At 36.0% G+C, this 17,143-nt stretch overlaps 3 protein-coding genes across 3 annotated transcripts in view; all 3 read left to right on the top strand.

Moving 5' to 3' along the window:
- The window catches only part of LOC125661353 (mucin-2-like), a 6,828-nt gene extending 1,118 nt beyond the window's left edge, over positions 1-5,710 (top strand). Inside the window, exons 2-4 of the mRNA XM_048893345.2 lie at positions 1,816-1,991; positions 2,484-2,559; positions 4,737-5,710. Coding sequence (XP_048749302.2) covers positions 1,816-1,991; positions 2,484-2,559; positions 4,737-5,050 — 566 coding nt within the window. The 3' untranslated portion in view covers positions 5,051-5,710. The remainder of the gene's footprint in view (positions 1-1,815; positions 1,992-2,483; positions 2,560-4,736) is intronic.
- A 1,423-nt stretch (positions 5,711-7,133) lies between these two features.
- LOC125661321 (alpha-(1,3)-fucosyltransferase C-like) lies at positions 7,134-9,775 on the top strand. Its single transcript, XM_048893290.2, has 2 exons — positions 7,134-7,166; positions 7,286-9,775. Exon 2 carries the CDS (start codon positions 7,302-7,304, stop codon positions 8,475-8,477), a length of 1,176 nt encoding a protein of 391 aa, XP_048749247.2. The 5' UTR covers positions 7,134-7,166; positions 7,286-7,301; the 3' UTR covers positions 8,478-9,775.
- A 5,655-nt stretch (positions 9,776-15,430) lies between these two features.
- LOC125661364 (alpha-(1,3)-fucosyltransferase C-like) lies at positions 15,431-16,767 on the top strand. The gene has a single exon (XM_048893357.2). The coding sequence runs from the start codon at positions 15,589-15,591 to the stop codon at positions 16,684-16,686; it is 1,098 nt and encodes a 365-aa protein (XP_048749314.2). The 5' UTR covers positions 15,431-15,588; the 3' UTR covers positions 16,687-16,767.
- The last annotated feature ends 376 nt before the right edge of the window (positions 16,768-17,143 follow it).

Here is a 17,143-nt window from a genome sequence, read left to right as displayed (position 1 = left end):
CATTCCGCCACTACTATGGATATGTTCTTTTTACTTCGCGTTGTGGTTTTTTTTAATGATGATACGTGTTATATAAAGTATTCAACCCTTTAGATATTTCAAGGTAAATTTGAGTCCGCCTAGAGTGAGGCTAGTAATAAATTAATAAATAAATAAAGTTTTAAACCTTTAATAAAGTTCAACAATTGTATGATAAATACCAAAATAATAATCCCGCGGAATGAATGTGGCTTGAGAGAAAAATATAACTAAATAGGAAAAATAAAGAAACAGTAATCAAAAATACAGGGTGAGGCAACTCCTGATATTTACCTTGTTGCAAGGTTTGGTTCAGAAGAAGCCCCGAGCACGGTTGTGCTCTGGTTTAAATACTATTCTTAACAAAAGAATGAAAGTAAAAGTTGCCTGTAATGTGATTTGATGATAAATCTAGAAGTAACTTATGAGAAATTTTGTAATAAAATACGTTTGAAAATAAAAGATAACTCTCTTCCTGTTTCATGAAATAAACAACTCAAATACGAAGGTAGGAATTTTCGTAGACAAGTAAGTAGAAAATAATAAAATGGAGATAATGTAGACCGACACTATCAAATAATACATGATATCAAACCAGACATTTTGTAGAAGACCAGCAGGTGTCAATGGATATAGGGTGAAGCGACAATAAATGCATTTTAAAGTCTTCCACTTCAATAGCCGGTCTATACTGTTTTTACTTGTCTATCACATTTATGATTAATACTAACCTCAAGAAAAATTGCTTTCTTGAATTCTGGGTCTCTTAATAATGTCTATTTCGAACTCGCTGTTGAAAGACCTCGCAAGACCAAACGTACGGAACAATTTCTACTTACCTCCATTTTTCTTCCTCGCATCTACATAAAATGGCAACAAAAATTTGCTACTTCCTGACTTGAAAAAAAAATTGAAGTGATCTGTGTAATCTTCTGATGAATACAGTCAACATTGCCTCTGTGGTTCGTTTCGTGTTGACTTAGTCTTTATCGTTCAAGGTGATTTGAGTTGCGTCTTCACCATCTCGAGAAAACCTCTTCCATTGGCATATCAACTGCCTTGACGCTATACCCAGAACATATGTGTAATCAGAAAACAGACGATCATGCCTATTTTCAATTGTTATCTCGCTTGCGCTATTAAAATGTATCGTCTAAAGGGAGACAACAGAGTTGTACGTGAGAGAGACACCACGAATTATCTCCCTTCACGTGGACATCCTCGACGAATAGAACTTGTGGCATTATTATGAAGGATGATAACTTGCATGCTTTTGGAGTATGGGACACATATATCAAAAGTAACAAATTATCTTCAGAAACAACACGTGCCAATAGCTTGTTCAAACTTATGCATGCATTAATCTGATTGTAAGCAATCATGTTTATTTTTCAATATATTATCTTTTCAAAATGTAGTGATAGCCATTTCATCGTGAATGCGATGCAGTTGTAAACAATAAATAATACATCTATTTTAAAGACTGGAAATTCGGACAGAAACGAAAGTAGAATATAGATATAAGACATACATTTCATTTTTCACGAAGCGCCAATGCCCTCATGTGTTTTAAAAAAGAAATATATTTCCTCATTCAACACCAACAGAAAACTGTCATCTTTCCTTGGACAATGGCTTGTATGCATGTGTCCATGAAAACGTTCTGATTCATATTTTTCATTGCCATATTTCAGAACATTATTAAATAAACAGAACTAAAGTCTTCATACAGTAGTACAATTCCTTACCAGTGAATGTATCGGTAAGTTCATCCAATGTGTTTTTGTACTTCTTAAGAGTGCAGCAGGGACGTGTTTCGGTCATCTCTTGAATTCATGGATATATCTGTTCGTAACAACGACCTGTGGTCTGTGATACCACAGTATGAAGACATGGGAGCATGCGCCAAGAAATGTGCCTTCTTCTCCAGCTGCCAGTCCTTTACATATAACAGAATAACGAAATATTGTCGGGTATCTATCTATTTATCTGTCTATCTACCCATCCATCCATCTATTCATTCAATCATCTATGTAAAACTTATACGGTACCAATTTTGATGCACCAAATGCGCATTTCGACAAATAATATCTCTTCAATGATGCTCAACCGAAATGTTTGAAATCCGAAATAACTATGAAGTTTTAGATCTAAATATAGCCAAAAACAGTGTGCCAAACAAGTGGAGCCAAATTCGTCCAAGGATAAGAGCTATGCATGAGGGAGATAATCCTTAATTTTGAAATGAATTTCTAAATTTTTTAACAGCAATTAAATATTCATCCGTATTTTCAATCTAGTAACGAAGTACTTAGCTACTGGGCTGTAGAGACCCTCGGGGACTAATAGTCCATCTATCTATTTATCTTTCTATCTACCCATCAATTCATTCATCCATCTATCTATGCCATTTATTTAATCGAAGGTCTTTTGTTGTACACTCTTTATCAATTTGTATTATCTAGGGTCATTCTGAGATTTTTGATGTGCAATCGAGAGATTTCATTCCGGATCCAGGAGCACAGTACTACTATTCTAATGGTAAGTTACTTATTTCTGTACACACAGTCATAAAGATACAGGGCATGAGAATGCTATTTCCAGATGCAAGAAAAAGCAACGGAGGTTTGTATTTTCTGTTGAACATAATTATATCTTCAATTGGATCCACTACATTCTCTTGTGTTTGATAATATATCAAGACCATGTCGTTCAAGAAAGGTGAAGATAACGAACACTTATCAATCTCATAACTCCTATAAGCAATACGAAATAGAGAGTTGGGCAAACATGGGCCCCTGGACACATCAGAGGTGGGATCAGGTTCCAAGGAGGAGTAAGCATCCCCTGTCGACCGGTCACATCCGCTGTGAGCCCTATATCTTGATCAGGTAAACGGAGTTATCCGTAGTCAAAATCAGTGTACCAAGAATGGCCTAACAATCGGTAAACACACCAGACAGCATCTGAATGTAAACGACTGTTGAATCCCCTGCACAATCACCTTGTTTGCCAGTAGCTTGCTTCGATTTAAAAAGTGATCATACGAAGAACAAGCTCTTGCGTATCGAATCAGTCGAGAGATATAAACACCATATGCAAGTGATAAAGGAATATTGCTACACAAATATGGGAAGTTGACGATGGAGAAGATGAAATTATCCCGTTTGTCATAAAGTGGAGTTGTTAGTTTGCCGTTAATATATACTTTCATTAAAATATCTAAGTATGAAGCAGGAGTGGACGACTCTGTGGTATCTTTCATTTTGAGTTTGCCCCGGATCTGACGCTTTGTTATACATCCATATGTACAAGCCTGCTCATTTGTTATGCACAGGAGATCATAAGACTGGGATGAAATTTAAGCAAGCAATCAATGTAGGCTCATAACCCCAGGCCAACGAGCTACGCCTATAAAAAAATGTAAAAGCTAAATTCTGTTGAGTTTTTATAGAAATGATGGAAATCTGAGATTTCATTTAGGTTAAACCTCTAGATCCCCCTGGTTTCCTTACATGTGAAAAACAGAAAGTAGGAACGTAGTAGTTTCCCTTACGTGGAAATTTGACGAAACCATCAAGTGTCTACAGTGGAAACCTACTGGAATCTTTTAAGAAATGAAACTTATAATTCTTTGTTTGATGCATGTATCAAACGAAAAATTGGACGGAAAACTTCATCAATAATGAAAAAGTTTTCCGTCCAATTTTTCGTTTGATATATGCAATTATAAGTTTTATTTCTTATCATTTAATTACGTTTTAAAAATAGAAAAACAAATAGTTTCTCCCATCAAAAAGCTTGAATTAACGTTTTGAAATGGCGCGTAGGAATACATATGAGTAACAATGAAAACAACAACAAAACGGCATGGCTGTGCGTTCAGGTCGAGTACAGTTACTGTGCAGATTTAAATGAATATGCCAAATTAAAGATGTAATGGTTAAAAGTTGAATTAGACATAAAGGAAAATAACAAGTGGTGACTAGATTGCATTGCGTACGAGGAAACGTTGAACACTGGAATGCGACTCGGCTCCACTTCAATATCAAGTAAAACGCTCAACACCTCTTCATCTAAATTCCCCTCGTTGACTGAGCCCCATATAACGCAGTTAATATCTCGCATATCAAAAGTCGCTGCTTGCTCCGTCATGTTATCGAACTCGTAAAGCAGACGATACATACCGGGAACTCGTGTTTACAATCTGTCTACTTCTACCAGTCAGTGTCCTACGTCATCAAGTTTACTAGCCTGCCACGCCATCACTAGGCCTATGTGTGTTGTTTCTTTGAATTATTTGTATCTTATTGATATATTTGGTTGTGTTTATATTTGGTAGCATCAAATGAATGCATTAATCAATTTTCGTTTATAATGCTTGATTGAAAATTCCCGTTCTATAAATACCGCTAAAATTAGAACAGGGAAGACGCATTCCAGAGAAAAGTAGTCCCGCGTGCTTAGTGCAGATGAATTCCGGACGAATTTTTTTTTTTTTTGACTAAGAAATCAAACGAATTTTTCATCCAATCAGCATCGTTGTTAAGTCATCACAGTAAAGGTTATTAAATGATAGATGAAACATGAATTTCCCATTTGTTTCCCGCCATACTTCTAGACTGAAAAGTAGATTTTTCGTCCAGTAAGGAATATGAGGGATGAAAAATATGAGACGGTTGTGAGATTCTTGATTGTTTCATCTTTCTTTCTATTAGCTCAGATTCCAACGACACCAATGACCACAACAACAAAGAAGTCAAGTGGCAAGGGGAGAGGTCAAGCAATTACGTCACTCGCACCCAACGTTACTGAAGCGGAGCAGTTTCCGTCGTCAACATTTCAAGTTCCGGAATCAACCACAACACCTCAAGTTCCGGAATCAACCACAACACCTCAAGTTCCGGAATCAACCACAACACCTCAAGTTCCGGAATCAACCACAACACCTCAAGTTCCGGAATCAACCACAATGTCAACCACAAAATCTGATGTTCCGGAGTCAACCTCAGCGTCAACTACAACACTTTAAGTTCCAGGGATATACACTCCATCTGAAACTGAAGCGACACAATATAACGTAATATGCAGTCGTAACACACAGCATTAGTGTATGAGATGAAAACATTACACGAGAAAACTAACCCAGTCAGAGAGTGCCCTGCCCAGAACTTAAACTTCATATTCGTGTTATTGTATTATCTTTCAAGTTCTTATTAGAAGTGATAGAAATGATTTTCTTTTACCAAAACTGTGCTCTGTTTTTTTTTTAAAAATAAAAATGTTTGCAAAAATTGGTACTTTAACTTTTGAGAAACAATATCAGATCACTTTTTATACTATGTACATATTCCAACTGACTGCATATTTTATGCACGAAATATGAAAATTTATTAATTCGATGTCTGTTATGAAAAATAAGCAAATATAGTTTTTTTTAAACTTTACAATTAAGATATGCATAGAGTCTCAGGATAGTAGTTATCATACTTTATCCAACTTGGATAATTGATTTATTCTTGAATAATAATTCATGAATGCATTCAAAAGACTATATGTCAATTAAGTATAAAACATCCCTTTCATTTATAATATCAAATTCACCAATTTAAAAGTAAAGATATTGCTGTGGTAAGTTTGGATACGTCAATATATGGGTACCTGTAAAGTGCGAAACGAAACGAAATCTACCAAAACGAAACGAAACCCACCGAAACGAAACGAAGCAGATTGTATAATCGAACTCTTTTAATTATAATAATTAAAAATTGTATTTTAGGCCCCTGTTAAAGTTTACACATATAAATAAAATTCTCCTCCCCTTTGATGTAGGCTTTCGGCTTGACTGATACAAAGTTTTAAAAGTTGGAAAGGGGGGGGGGGGGGGGTAAGCACAAAGTACATAAATACCATGTGCAATTAGCTTCGGATCCATAAATTTCAGAACGGAAGGTTACAGTCTCACAGGTCAGAAGTCTGGGGAAACACACTAAACGAGGGATGGGGTCGTCGGCGTTGGATCCGCTTTTGGGCATAAATACATGTTTCAGTGTTTTTTGCTCTAAAGACACATATATGTATACATGTGGATATTGTGTATTTGTATGTAGTATATCAAACGGTGGATTCTGAATATGTCCTCCCGGTCTCTTTGTGATTTCTGCTTAAAATTCCTTTGTTCTTAAGCCTTTTCAGTTTACAAAATGCCGACCTCCTCCTAATACTATAGCATTAAAAAAATTCCGTTTTCTGTCCCGTTTTCAATTCTTAGCAACACCCCAAATGTATAGATTTTTTCCATTATTGAAAGTACTCGCACCTCAGCAGTTAGAGATAAAATAAGAGGTTAAGAGCTCTTCCTGCTTTCAATTTTCTCAGACACCAGCTTCTTCAAACAATATATCTATGCCCAAAGGCGGATCCAACGTCGGCGATCCCACCCCTCGTATAGTGTGTTTCCACAGATCTCTGAGACTGTAACCCTTGGTTCTGAAATTTATGGATCCGAAACTAATTGTACATGGCATTTAATCCACTACGGAAATGTACTTTGTGCTTACCCCCCCCCCCCCCCTTTCCAACTTTTAAAACTTTGTAACAGTCAAGCCGAGAGCCTACGTCAAAGGGGAGGTGAATTTTATCTATATGTGGTAACTTTCATAGGGGTCTAAGAAACCATTTTTAATTATTATAATTAAAAGAGTTTGGTTATACAATCTGTTTCGTTTCTTTTCGGTAGGTTTCGTTTCGTTTCGGTAGATTTCGTTTCGTTTCGGTAGATTTCGTTTCGTTTCGTTTCGCACTTTACAGGTACCCGTGAATATATGAAGAATATCAGTATTTTCATTTTATTTATTAACTGTATCTATATTCTGTAATATACAGTATGTAGAATATCGGTATTGTCTTACTTGATTTATAACATGTACCTGTAAAATATACGACCTCTGCTTTTTGTCACTTTGTTTGACCTTGCCTCATGTACCATTGTATTTATAGTTTGAGTGAATAAACAGAATTCAATAGAAGTGAAGGTAGATAGATCAATGTACTCTCTGTTTCTATTCCTGATCAATATGCAGCAGAAATTGATCTCCACAGCTGTCACTTCCCTCACTTATCAGCACAATTCTTCACAATACCAAGTGGTAAGATTGTTGATTTTTTTATTCTGTGTTATCATTCTATTATTGTTAGATTAGTGAATTAATTACCAAAGATATATAACTTATCCTTTCGATTAGTTACCGAGTATTTTAATTTTCAGAACAGCCACCACGATCATGCTGCTTAGTTCCAGAAAACGTAACAAGCCATTACTTTATTTTGTGGGGATAGTTTCACTCTTATATATAGTCTTTGAAGTTTTTGTTGGTTCTTGGAAAACAATGCCAAAAGTCAACAACGATAATAAATCATTGAAACGTATGTCTTACCTCAGTTATAATCAAACTTTTAGAATTCTTTACTATAATCCACCATCGTGGTTCAAGACATTTAATTTCAGCAATTGTGAGCATTCGAACTGTGTGATATCCACTGACAGAACAGTTCTCCGTGACAGCGATGGGGTTATCTTCAATCACGCTAATCTTCCATCAGACCCACCTAATAAGAACCCCAAACAGAAGTGGATATTTTCTTGTTCTGAAAGTCCCTATTACGGCATGAAAACATGTACTACTCCACAATGGCGTAACAAATTCGACTGGACCATGTCCTACAGACACGACTCGGACTTCTACTTCGGTTACGGAGACATTGTCGTGAGGAAAGGGGTGATTCAGAAAGATTACGAAGAAATTTATAAACGGAAAAAGAAACTTGTAGCTTGGATAGCCAGTCATTGTGATACACAGAGCAGGCGTGAACGATACGTAGAAGAGATGTCACAAATCGTCAAAGTGGATGTTTTTGGAGACTGCGGAAGCCTTAGCTGTGAAAAATACCACGGAAATGACAATGACTCCTGCCATGATTATGTCACAAGAGATTACAAATTCTACTTAGCGTTTGAGAACTCGCTCTGCAGAGACTACACAACAGAAAAGTTTTACTTCTTGTATGAATATGATAAACCTATCATTCCCGTAACTCTGGGCTCCTTTACAATTGCAAACTACTCACATGGAGCGGTATATATTGATGCGAATAATTTCAGGACTCCTTTTCGTCTCATGAGGCGTCTATTGGCTCTTGGAAATAACAAGGATGCTTATATAGATCTTCTGAGAAAAAAGGACAAATTCCGTTCTTTGACGTCACAGCAGACGTTTGAAATCGCTATGTGTAAGATATGCAAGTATCTGAGTCTACAAAAGCCGGGGCGGCCAAATTGGAACATTGCAGATTGGTTCTTTGGCGAGGAACATTGTCATTCTCCTGATAAGACCGTCATCCCTTTGAAAAAAGAAAAAATTAACCTTGACGAGGCTCGAAAGTACTTAAATAAGGTTTGACGAATAAACACAAAAAAAATAACTTCTTAGGAAAAATGAATAACACAAATGGTTATTTGTTCGGAGGGGTTACATTTAATGTAGGTATAATGAATAGATGCGTGAACTTGTATCTTAGTGTTGCAGTGGTTTGTATCGTTATCGGTGTAGTGAAAGAACACGCAGAAATCACTGTACGGTAGAATAGAAACTAATTTCAGTGAGATTCGTCGAGGCTGGATATTTGGACTGACGCCTCTTCCGAATCTCAGACCAGTGTCACACAAAGTGATTCGGGAAATGTTGCCTGAACTTCGTCCGCTTGTTGTGATTAAAATGACTTAAACTGAATTTCTTGTCCGCATTAACTTTTCGCCTTAGACATCCTATTAACTCCTTATCACAATGAAACATCTTACCCTTACATGGTGTAAATCCCACAGAAAATTAAGTTGGCTATTTTTGAAGCCGTTGCAAATGGCCACCATTTCATATTTACCTTCTCAACACTGAAGAGTCCCGATAGTTTAGGACTCCTTCTAATAGATTGTTTAAAAATTACAGTTTTCTTTTTATTACGTTTAATGTTTATGCTTAAATGCTTTGTATAAAGTAATATGATTGCCAATCAGTTAAGTTCTGTATTTTCAAACTATCATGAAATATACTCTCGGAATTCTCTGTTTACAGACTGTTCTAATGAGGTGAATGATGTGTATATAACTGTGAATGAGAAGTATAATAATTGTAATGATGAGTTTATGACTGTAATGAAGATTGCATGGTTGTGATGATGTACAGATTCATGTAACTGTTCTGCGGTGTAAATAACTGTTATGAGGACTATGAATGTAACGAAATTTCTATCGCTGTAATGAGGTGTATTGGACTCATGTAATGCTGTGTCTATAAGTGTTTTGATGTACATGTAGTAATGTATCTTTGCTCCTCACGAAAATGTTAACAGCTGTGAAGGAGAAACTTCAAACTTACTGTGCGACTACATATGCCAGAAGTGGTGTTAATCAAATGTGGATACTAAAAAATTCTAAAGAACTTTTAGTAAACTTGAAATCGCAGAATTTTTCCCAAATCAATAACATTAAAACCTATGACTTTTCAACACTATACACAACCTTTCCTCACGATAAATTAAAGACTAGACTTTTTGACATCATAGACAGTTACTTCTTCAACAAAAACGGAAAAAGGAAATATTCATATCTAGTGATCAGTCATTTAAAAACTTACTTTGTTAAACACCACTCTGATTCCACGCACAAGTACTCTGAAGTTGAAATAAAAAATATGCTAGAGTTCCTCATTAACAATATCTCCATGGTCTTGGGTGATCAGGTCTTCCAACAGTCTGTTGGAATTCCCATGGGCACGAATTGTGCTCCTTTGTTAGCTGACCTGTTTTTATATTCATATGAAGCAGAATTTATTCAAAAACTTCTACGTGAGAAGAAAAAAATCTCTCGCTGTGTCCTTCAATTCGACTTTTAGATATATCGATGACGTTTTGTCTATTAACAAGGATAGCTTTCATTCATATGTCGATTTGATATATCCCTGTGAGCTCGAAATAAAGGACACCACAGAGTCGTCCACTTCTGCTTCATACTTAGATATTTTATTGAAAGTAGACATTAACGGCAAACTGACAACTCAACTGTATGACAAACGGGATGACTTCAGCTTCTCCATCGTCAACTTCCCATATTTATGTAGCAATATTCCATTATCACCTGCATATGGTATTTATATATCTCAATTGATTCGATATGCAAGAGCTTGTTCTGCGTATAGTCAGTTTTTAAATCGAGGTAAGCTACTGACAAACAAGTTGATGGTACAGGGATTTCAACAGTCTCGATTGAAGTCAGCATTTCGCAAATTCTATGGTCGTTATAACGATCTACTTCGTCAGTACAACCTCGCATTGAGTCAAATGCTGTCTGACGTGTTTCATACCGATTGTTAAGCTGTTCTTGGCACATTTATTTTGACTGCGGATAACTCCGTTTACCTGATCAGGATATAGGGCTCACGGCGGGTGTGACCGGTCAACAGGGGATGCTTACTCCTCCTAGGCACCTGATCCCACCTCTGGTGTGTCCAGGGGTCCGTATTTGCCTAACTATCTATTTTGTATTGCTTATAGGAGTTATGAGATTGATCACTGTTCGTTATCTTCACCTTACATCTTAAAGTTGTGTATGACTCTAATGAAGTATATAAGACTGTAGAAAGGTGTGTATGACTGTGATGAGTTATATAAAACTGTAGATTGATTGTCATATATCCCGTCGAGAATTTTTCACTCATTGAGACGTCATCAGCAGGTGCAGTACCAGAAAATTAGACTTATGCTTGGCGCTCAGGGCCGTAGTAGTGAGGGTTCTTTAACAAGCTAACGCCTGTTGCGACAAGGGACCTCTTTTTTCCGAAAGACCAGTGATTCTCACTTCTAAATGCCGAGTATTTGGCGAAGAAACAATTTTAACGTCTTGGGTTTGACGCGGCCATGGCACAAGCGGAGCTCGAATTCACGACCTCCCGGTTACAAAGCGAACTCCAAGTGTATGACTGTAATAAGGTATATAAGACTGTAAAAAGTCGGTATGATTGGAATGACGTATATAAGATTTTAAAAAGTTTTGTATGTTGATTGATTGATTGTATTGCTCGAGAATTTTTTACTCATATGGAAACGTCACCATTGTCGTTGAAGGGCTGTAAAATTTAGGCATGTGCTCGGCACTTACGACCTTTTAGCAGACAGGGATTTTTATCGTGCCACACCTGCTGTGACACGGGACCTCGGTTTTTGCAGTCTCATCCGAAGGATCGTTCCATTGAATCACCTCTTACGACAAGCAAGGGATACTAAACCGGATCCCCTCGGGGGTTGTTGTGTATGACTGCAATGAGATATATAAGATTGTAAAAAGTTTTTGTATGACTGTAATATACAAGATTATAAAAAGGTGGTTATGACTGTAATAAGGTATAGAAACTGTCAAAAGGTGTGTATGGCTGTACTGAGATATATAAGTCTATAAGTAGGGTACTGTGATTGTAATCATGTTTACAGGACTATATGATTATTTTTAGCTGTCCATAAGTGTAATGAGTTGTTTATGATTTTTATGAGGTGTTTATCACCGTAATGAGGTGTCTATAACTGAAATAATATGTATGAACGGTTTAGGATTTAAAACCAGCGTTAGTAAAGAGAGACATAATGAGAAAATTTAAACTTCGGGTTTTTGGTCAAGGGGCCAATATTGGAAATTCTTTTAATCCTGCTTAAAAGCGATTATTTAAAAAAAGTGTAAGATAATTTTGTTTATCAATATTTTTTAAGTTTGGTTGCTAGTAAAGGATATACCTTTATCTCAAACAAGACGATCTTTCATCTTGAGACATTTTAGAATCCCAGACTTCATTACGAGGCTACGTCAGTGTCTTCACGGGTCACTGCATAAAACTTCCGTGAAAACCCATTAAAACCTTTTAATTGGAAAAATATACACCTTATTGATATATCTCTTTTGGCATTGGTGTCACACTCTACAACTCTTAACTTTGTGTGAGATCCAATATGTGTGTATTTCTTCAGAAAGCCCAGATATGTTTCTGTTGTAGTTAACAAGTATTATACTACATGTAAATGCACCATTATACGCATTTTTTACCAAATTTATCATGTGTGCAGATCCAGCTTTATATTCTGACAATGTTCATCAAATGTTTTTGTTCTCAATACCTTCCTGTCCTTGAAATATGAATAATTTATCAGATTATAGAATGATTTGCCAAATATCGACATTGTATATATAGAGGATATCTATATTGCGTGTTTTGATATTTGGTTTATCCAACGAGTTGATATGGTGTATTTATTCGCGAGGCTTGCCGTGCGAATAAATACACCATATCAATGAGTTGGATAAACCAAATATAAAAATACGAAATTATAGATGTTCTATTTCTCTCATACGTCTTCTTTTCACTTGATTTTGAGATGATCCCCAGTATGGTAGAAACAGCTGATTGAATTTGTTTTGAATCCGTGGCTCAGACGTCGTGCTTAATCTGTCTACCTTACGCGGGAAAAAATAGTGCGCGTATAAACCATTAATATTCAGTACAAAGGGTCATTTTTATAAAAGAAACCATGGATAAAAAGTTTTAGAAGGGATTATATTTTATAATTAATAATGGTTTTGCCATTCCAACAAAGTAACAACTATTGACCAAGTATTTTTTTTTTTTTTTACGTAGGTCTGACCTTCTGATAAAAGTTTGATGTCGTCGTCGTTTTGAAATAAACATGTGAAATAACGATCAATGAAAGTAATATTTTAATGCAGCGTTATTAGAATGTTCAACAGTTTACAATGAAAAGTAGAAGTGTTTGTGCATTTGGTTTTATTTACGTACATGTAGTTTGTTTGGATCTAAGGGCGAGAGGAAATCCTGAGGCACTTTTTAAAAATAGACCTAGCCTAGTAAGTAAAGCTGTTGAGATTTGTTACATTTAATATGCTCCAGAAAAAAGAGACTGTGCTTGTGAATACTTGTTACCGCAGCATGTCGAGGTACTTTCGATTAGGCTTGTCCAGTAGGCCGTCGATTCCTTGTCGATGATAATAATGTGCACATATTTTTGTTTTCTGGTCGTAATTTTGAGTAGGCCTAGTTACAGACCGAGTTGGCATTTTTGTGGCCGGTAACTTGCATTATATGTCAGTGGGGGCAACATCATTTTAAATTTTGCTATAAAAGAAATTCTAAATAAATACAGAATAATAAGTTTTACGCTTTATTTCATGCATAGATATGCATAAACACAGAAAATATGTTGACCATCCAAGCGGGGACAGTGTCAAAAGTAGTTCGGACTGGAAGTGCTTTATCAAACAGGCGTGTGATAAAGCCAATGCTTTATACAGCACACGTATGAGATAAATCTACTATTTACAATAACACATACTCTCTGAATCTACAATTTTATTTGTCCAGCTGTATACAATTATTTACATAGCTAATTACTTCGTTACTAGCTTGAAAATACGGATGTATATTTAATTGCTGTTATAAAATTTAAAAATTCATTTCAAAATTAAGGATTATCTCCCTCACGCATAGCTCTTGTCCTTGAACGAATTTGACTCCACTTTTTTGGCACACTGTTTTTGCCTATAGTAGCTCTAAAACGTCATTGTTATTTCGATTTCAAACATTTCGGTTGAGCATCACTGAAGAGACATAATTTGTCGAAATGAACATCTGGTGCATCAAAATTGGTACCGTATAAGTTTTACATAATAGAAACTCTAGCTATAGCTCCCTTCCTTTGTGAATATGTCGTTTGATTCATAATCAGTTTGTAATCTTTATATGCTAATTTTGCCCATGCATAGTTTAAATTCTAATGATTCACCGATTGCACTACCAATAAAAGATTTGAATCAATCTTTAATTTCATACTTAAAAATGAAAGTTAGACAAACAATACACGTCTTCATCATTAAGATCATAACACAGGTATGAATTGTTTTCAGATCAACCCCTTACTAGAGAATTCATCAGTTTTGAAAACACGCATATGTTGATTATTTAGATATTAGAACTATGTAGAGATAATCTACTACTCGTATAATTATAGACAAGCAAATGCAACCATACAATACGCCAGTTTCGAGATACGAACTCTTCTGTATAGGAGGTACATTTAGTGGAACTTTGAATGCCTAAGTGGGACAGAGTGGATATACAACCAACGAGGAAGACGATGAAATGTATTAAAAGCGGCTTCTCTTTAAATATGTAAATGTAGGAAATAATAAATACTATCGAAAGAAATGTTTCACCGAAGTGGAAACATACAAACAATGTCATATTTGCAAGAAATATCTTGGATATGATACTTATGACGAACGAAATAACGTGATGGGATAAGAATTCTATGTGTTTAATTACTTCCTAAATACTTATCACTTACTTAGTTTGTGTATCAATCGAATTCGGGTTATCAGACAGCGTATGAGAAACTTACTGAGTACATTCACTTACGCTGTGATGAATATCTGTCCCACTCCCGCGTGTAAACAAATTCTTTAGCGCCTTACTATGTACGAGAGTTCTCCAAAGGGAAATAACTCGGACGTATCTCGAAACCGGCGTATTGGAAGAGATCTCAGTTTTAAAATTTCCGTGGTTAAATATACTGTATCTAATTAATATATTTTTAAAACTTTATAACTAAAACTGAATTCATACCATATGCTCCATCAAATATTTTTTTTAATTTAAAAACTAACTTGGTAAGTACAGGGTTGACTCTAGATTTAAAGTATGGTAGAGAGCAGATATTTAGGTAACATTTAGACGAAATGAAGAAGTAATAAAAAAAACACAAAAAACATAGAGACTTGAGCCAGTTTAGGTTGACTCCAGTATTGATATACAAGTGTGCATACATGTACATGCTCTTCTCGGTGCGTGCGCAACAACCCGTGACCATGTCCACAGCATCTATATATACATGATATACCTTGCATGTATTCCGTTAATTTTAACGATAGTATTAACAGGACCTACTTTTCATGAATGATTATATTAAATCCCCCTTGATTTTTATCTGTACTTCTCTTGTATAACAAAGATTTTAGAATACTTGTTTTATTTCCTATCTTTATCAGACTGTAAATAGAGGAAACATTCTCAAACATAATCGTTGAAATAACCTGGTACGGTAGCCCGATAGTCCACCCAATGGCCAGTAAATGATACGCCCCATTAGATTATTACGTACACGGAAAGAAACTTGAGATCATCGTTATAAAAGTATGCTAGTGCATGTATATGAATTCAACAAAAGAAATTTAAATGCCCGTTTTTTTCTCTATAAATGAACTGACGTATATGTGTCTACATGATTTAAATACCCATCTGGGGGGACAGCCTTCTGTTTGCAGTCTGCTATAGTACATATCTCTCGATCACCGAGTGGATTTGTAAAACTACCGACTTTCGTTGGACTATTCATCGACTGTGATCCATCGAGGATTACACAAAGTCTAGGACCTTAATATGATCGAGGGAAACACCTGTCGAAATGTACCAACTACACACAGTATCTTTGTCAAATCAAAGGATCTACTTTTCAGTGATTATGTGTATTGGACTAGTTATGATCGTGTTTCAGGGTTTAGCCATTAAGAACTACAAAGGCAACACGGCACGGAACGAAGCCATGATGCATTCAATTTTGTATTTCAACCCTCCTCCTTATTTGCAACCACCACACACATGGAGTTTTTCATCCTGTAGGTATTCTCGATGCAGCATTACGACGGACAAAAATCAGCTTAACACAAGTAAAGTTGTGATATTCTACCAGTTCCTGATGCCACCCTATCCACCACCCAAACAAGAGGGTCAAAAATGGATCTTCTTGTCAGACGAAAGTCCTGTGAACACACATAATACCAGTACTCTGCATGGATGGAACAATAAATTTGATTGGGTGATGAGCTACAGGTTGGATGGCGATTTCTATTACGGATACGGCGAACTGATGCCACGCACAACTCCGGTGGTAAGGAATTATTCGGCTATTTATTCACACAAAAAGTTCGACGTGTCTTGGATTGTAAGCCATTGTGAAACTCACAGCAGACGAGAGGAGTACGTGAGGGAACTGAGGAAATACATCCCCGTCGATATTTTCGGCAAATGTGGAAGTTTTAACTGTGGTCCAAAGACAGGAAATGAAAACGATACATGTCATTATTTGGCCTCTAATAATTATAAATTCTACCTAGCGTTCGAAAATTCTCTATGTAGAGACTACACATCTGAAAAATATTATTTCATTTATCTATATGATATGCCTGTGATTCCTGTAATTCGCGGGGCTTTCAATGGAAAGACTTATCTTCGTCAAGGAACTTTCATTGATACAAACGACTTCGATTCGCCAAAGCTTCTAGCAGACTATTTAAAGCGTGTCGGAGATAACAGAACAGCGTATATTAATTTATTGAAGAGAAAGGATGAATATGTATCGAAACGCTTGAGCGACATTCTTCAGTCTTCATTGTGCAAACTGTGTGAAAGACTTCATTCCAAAAATCTTACTTCGAGGCAGTATGACATAAAAGATTGGTATTTTACAAATCAGTGCAGTAGGCCAACTGATTTGAACATTTAAACATTTCAATAAACCAATTATCTATTGTCTTCAATATGTGCCGCTTTATTACAGTGTAGATTAAAACGATAATGCAAGATGATCTTCCAAAATTAAATTGAATAGTGTGTTTTTCATACAGTCATATACATTAAGCATGAAAGAGAACTATGGACGTTGTGGATGTCAGGGAAACATACGAAACATTTCAGCTCGTCACACACTCATCACCGACCCCTGATGATTATCTGTTTAGTCGAATCCAATTACATTCAGGAATTAAGAGTAAGCATTCTACATTCTAAGCTTGGAATTTCTCACTAATCCATTACACTTCTTTACAATATCATGTAGTCAGTTTTTTAAAACATTTGCTAAATGTCAATATCTTTGTTGAAATAGGAATAGAGATCGACAAGGGTGCAGTTTATGAATAGAGATCGACAAGGGTGCAGTTTATGGTGGCGAAACGGAATAA

The sequence above is a fragment of the Ostrea edulis genome, chromosome 1, assembly GCF_947568905.1.
Source record: "Ostrea edulis chromosome 1, xbOstEdul1.1, whole genome shotgun sequence".
NCBI lineage: Eukaryota > Metazoa > Mollusca > Bivalvia > Ostreida > Ostreidae > Ostrea > Ostrea edulis.
The sequence above is the reverse complement of the archived record's forward strand: the minus strand, read 5'-3'. Positions and strand labels throughout refer to the sequence as shown.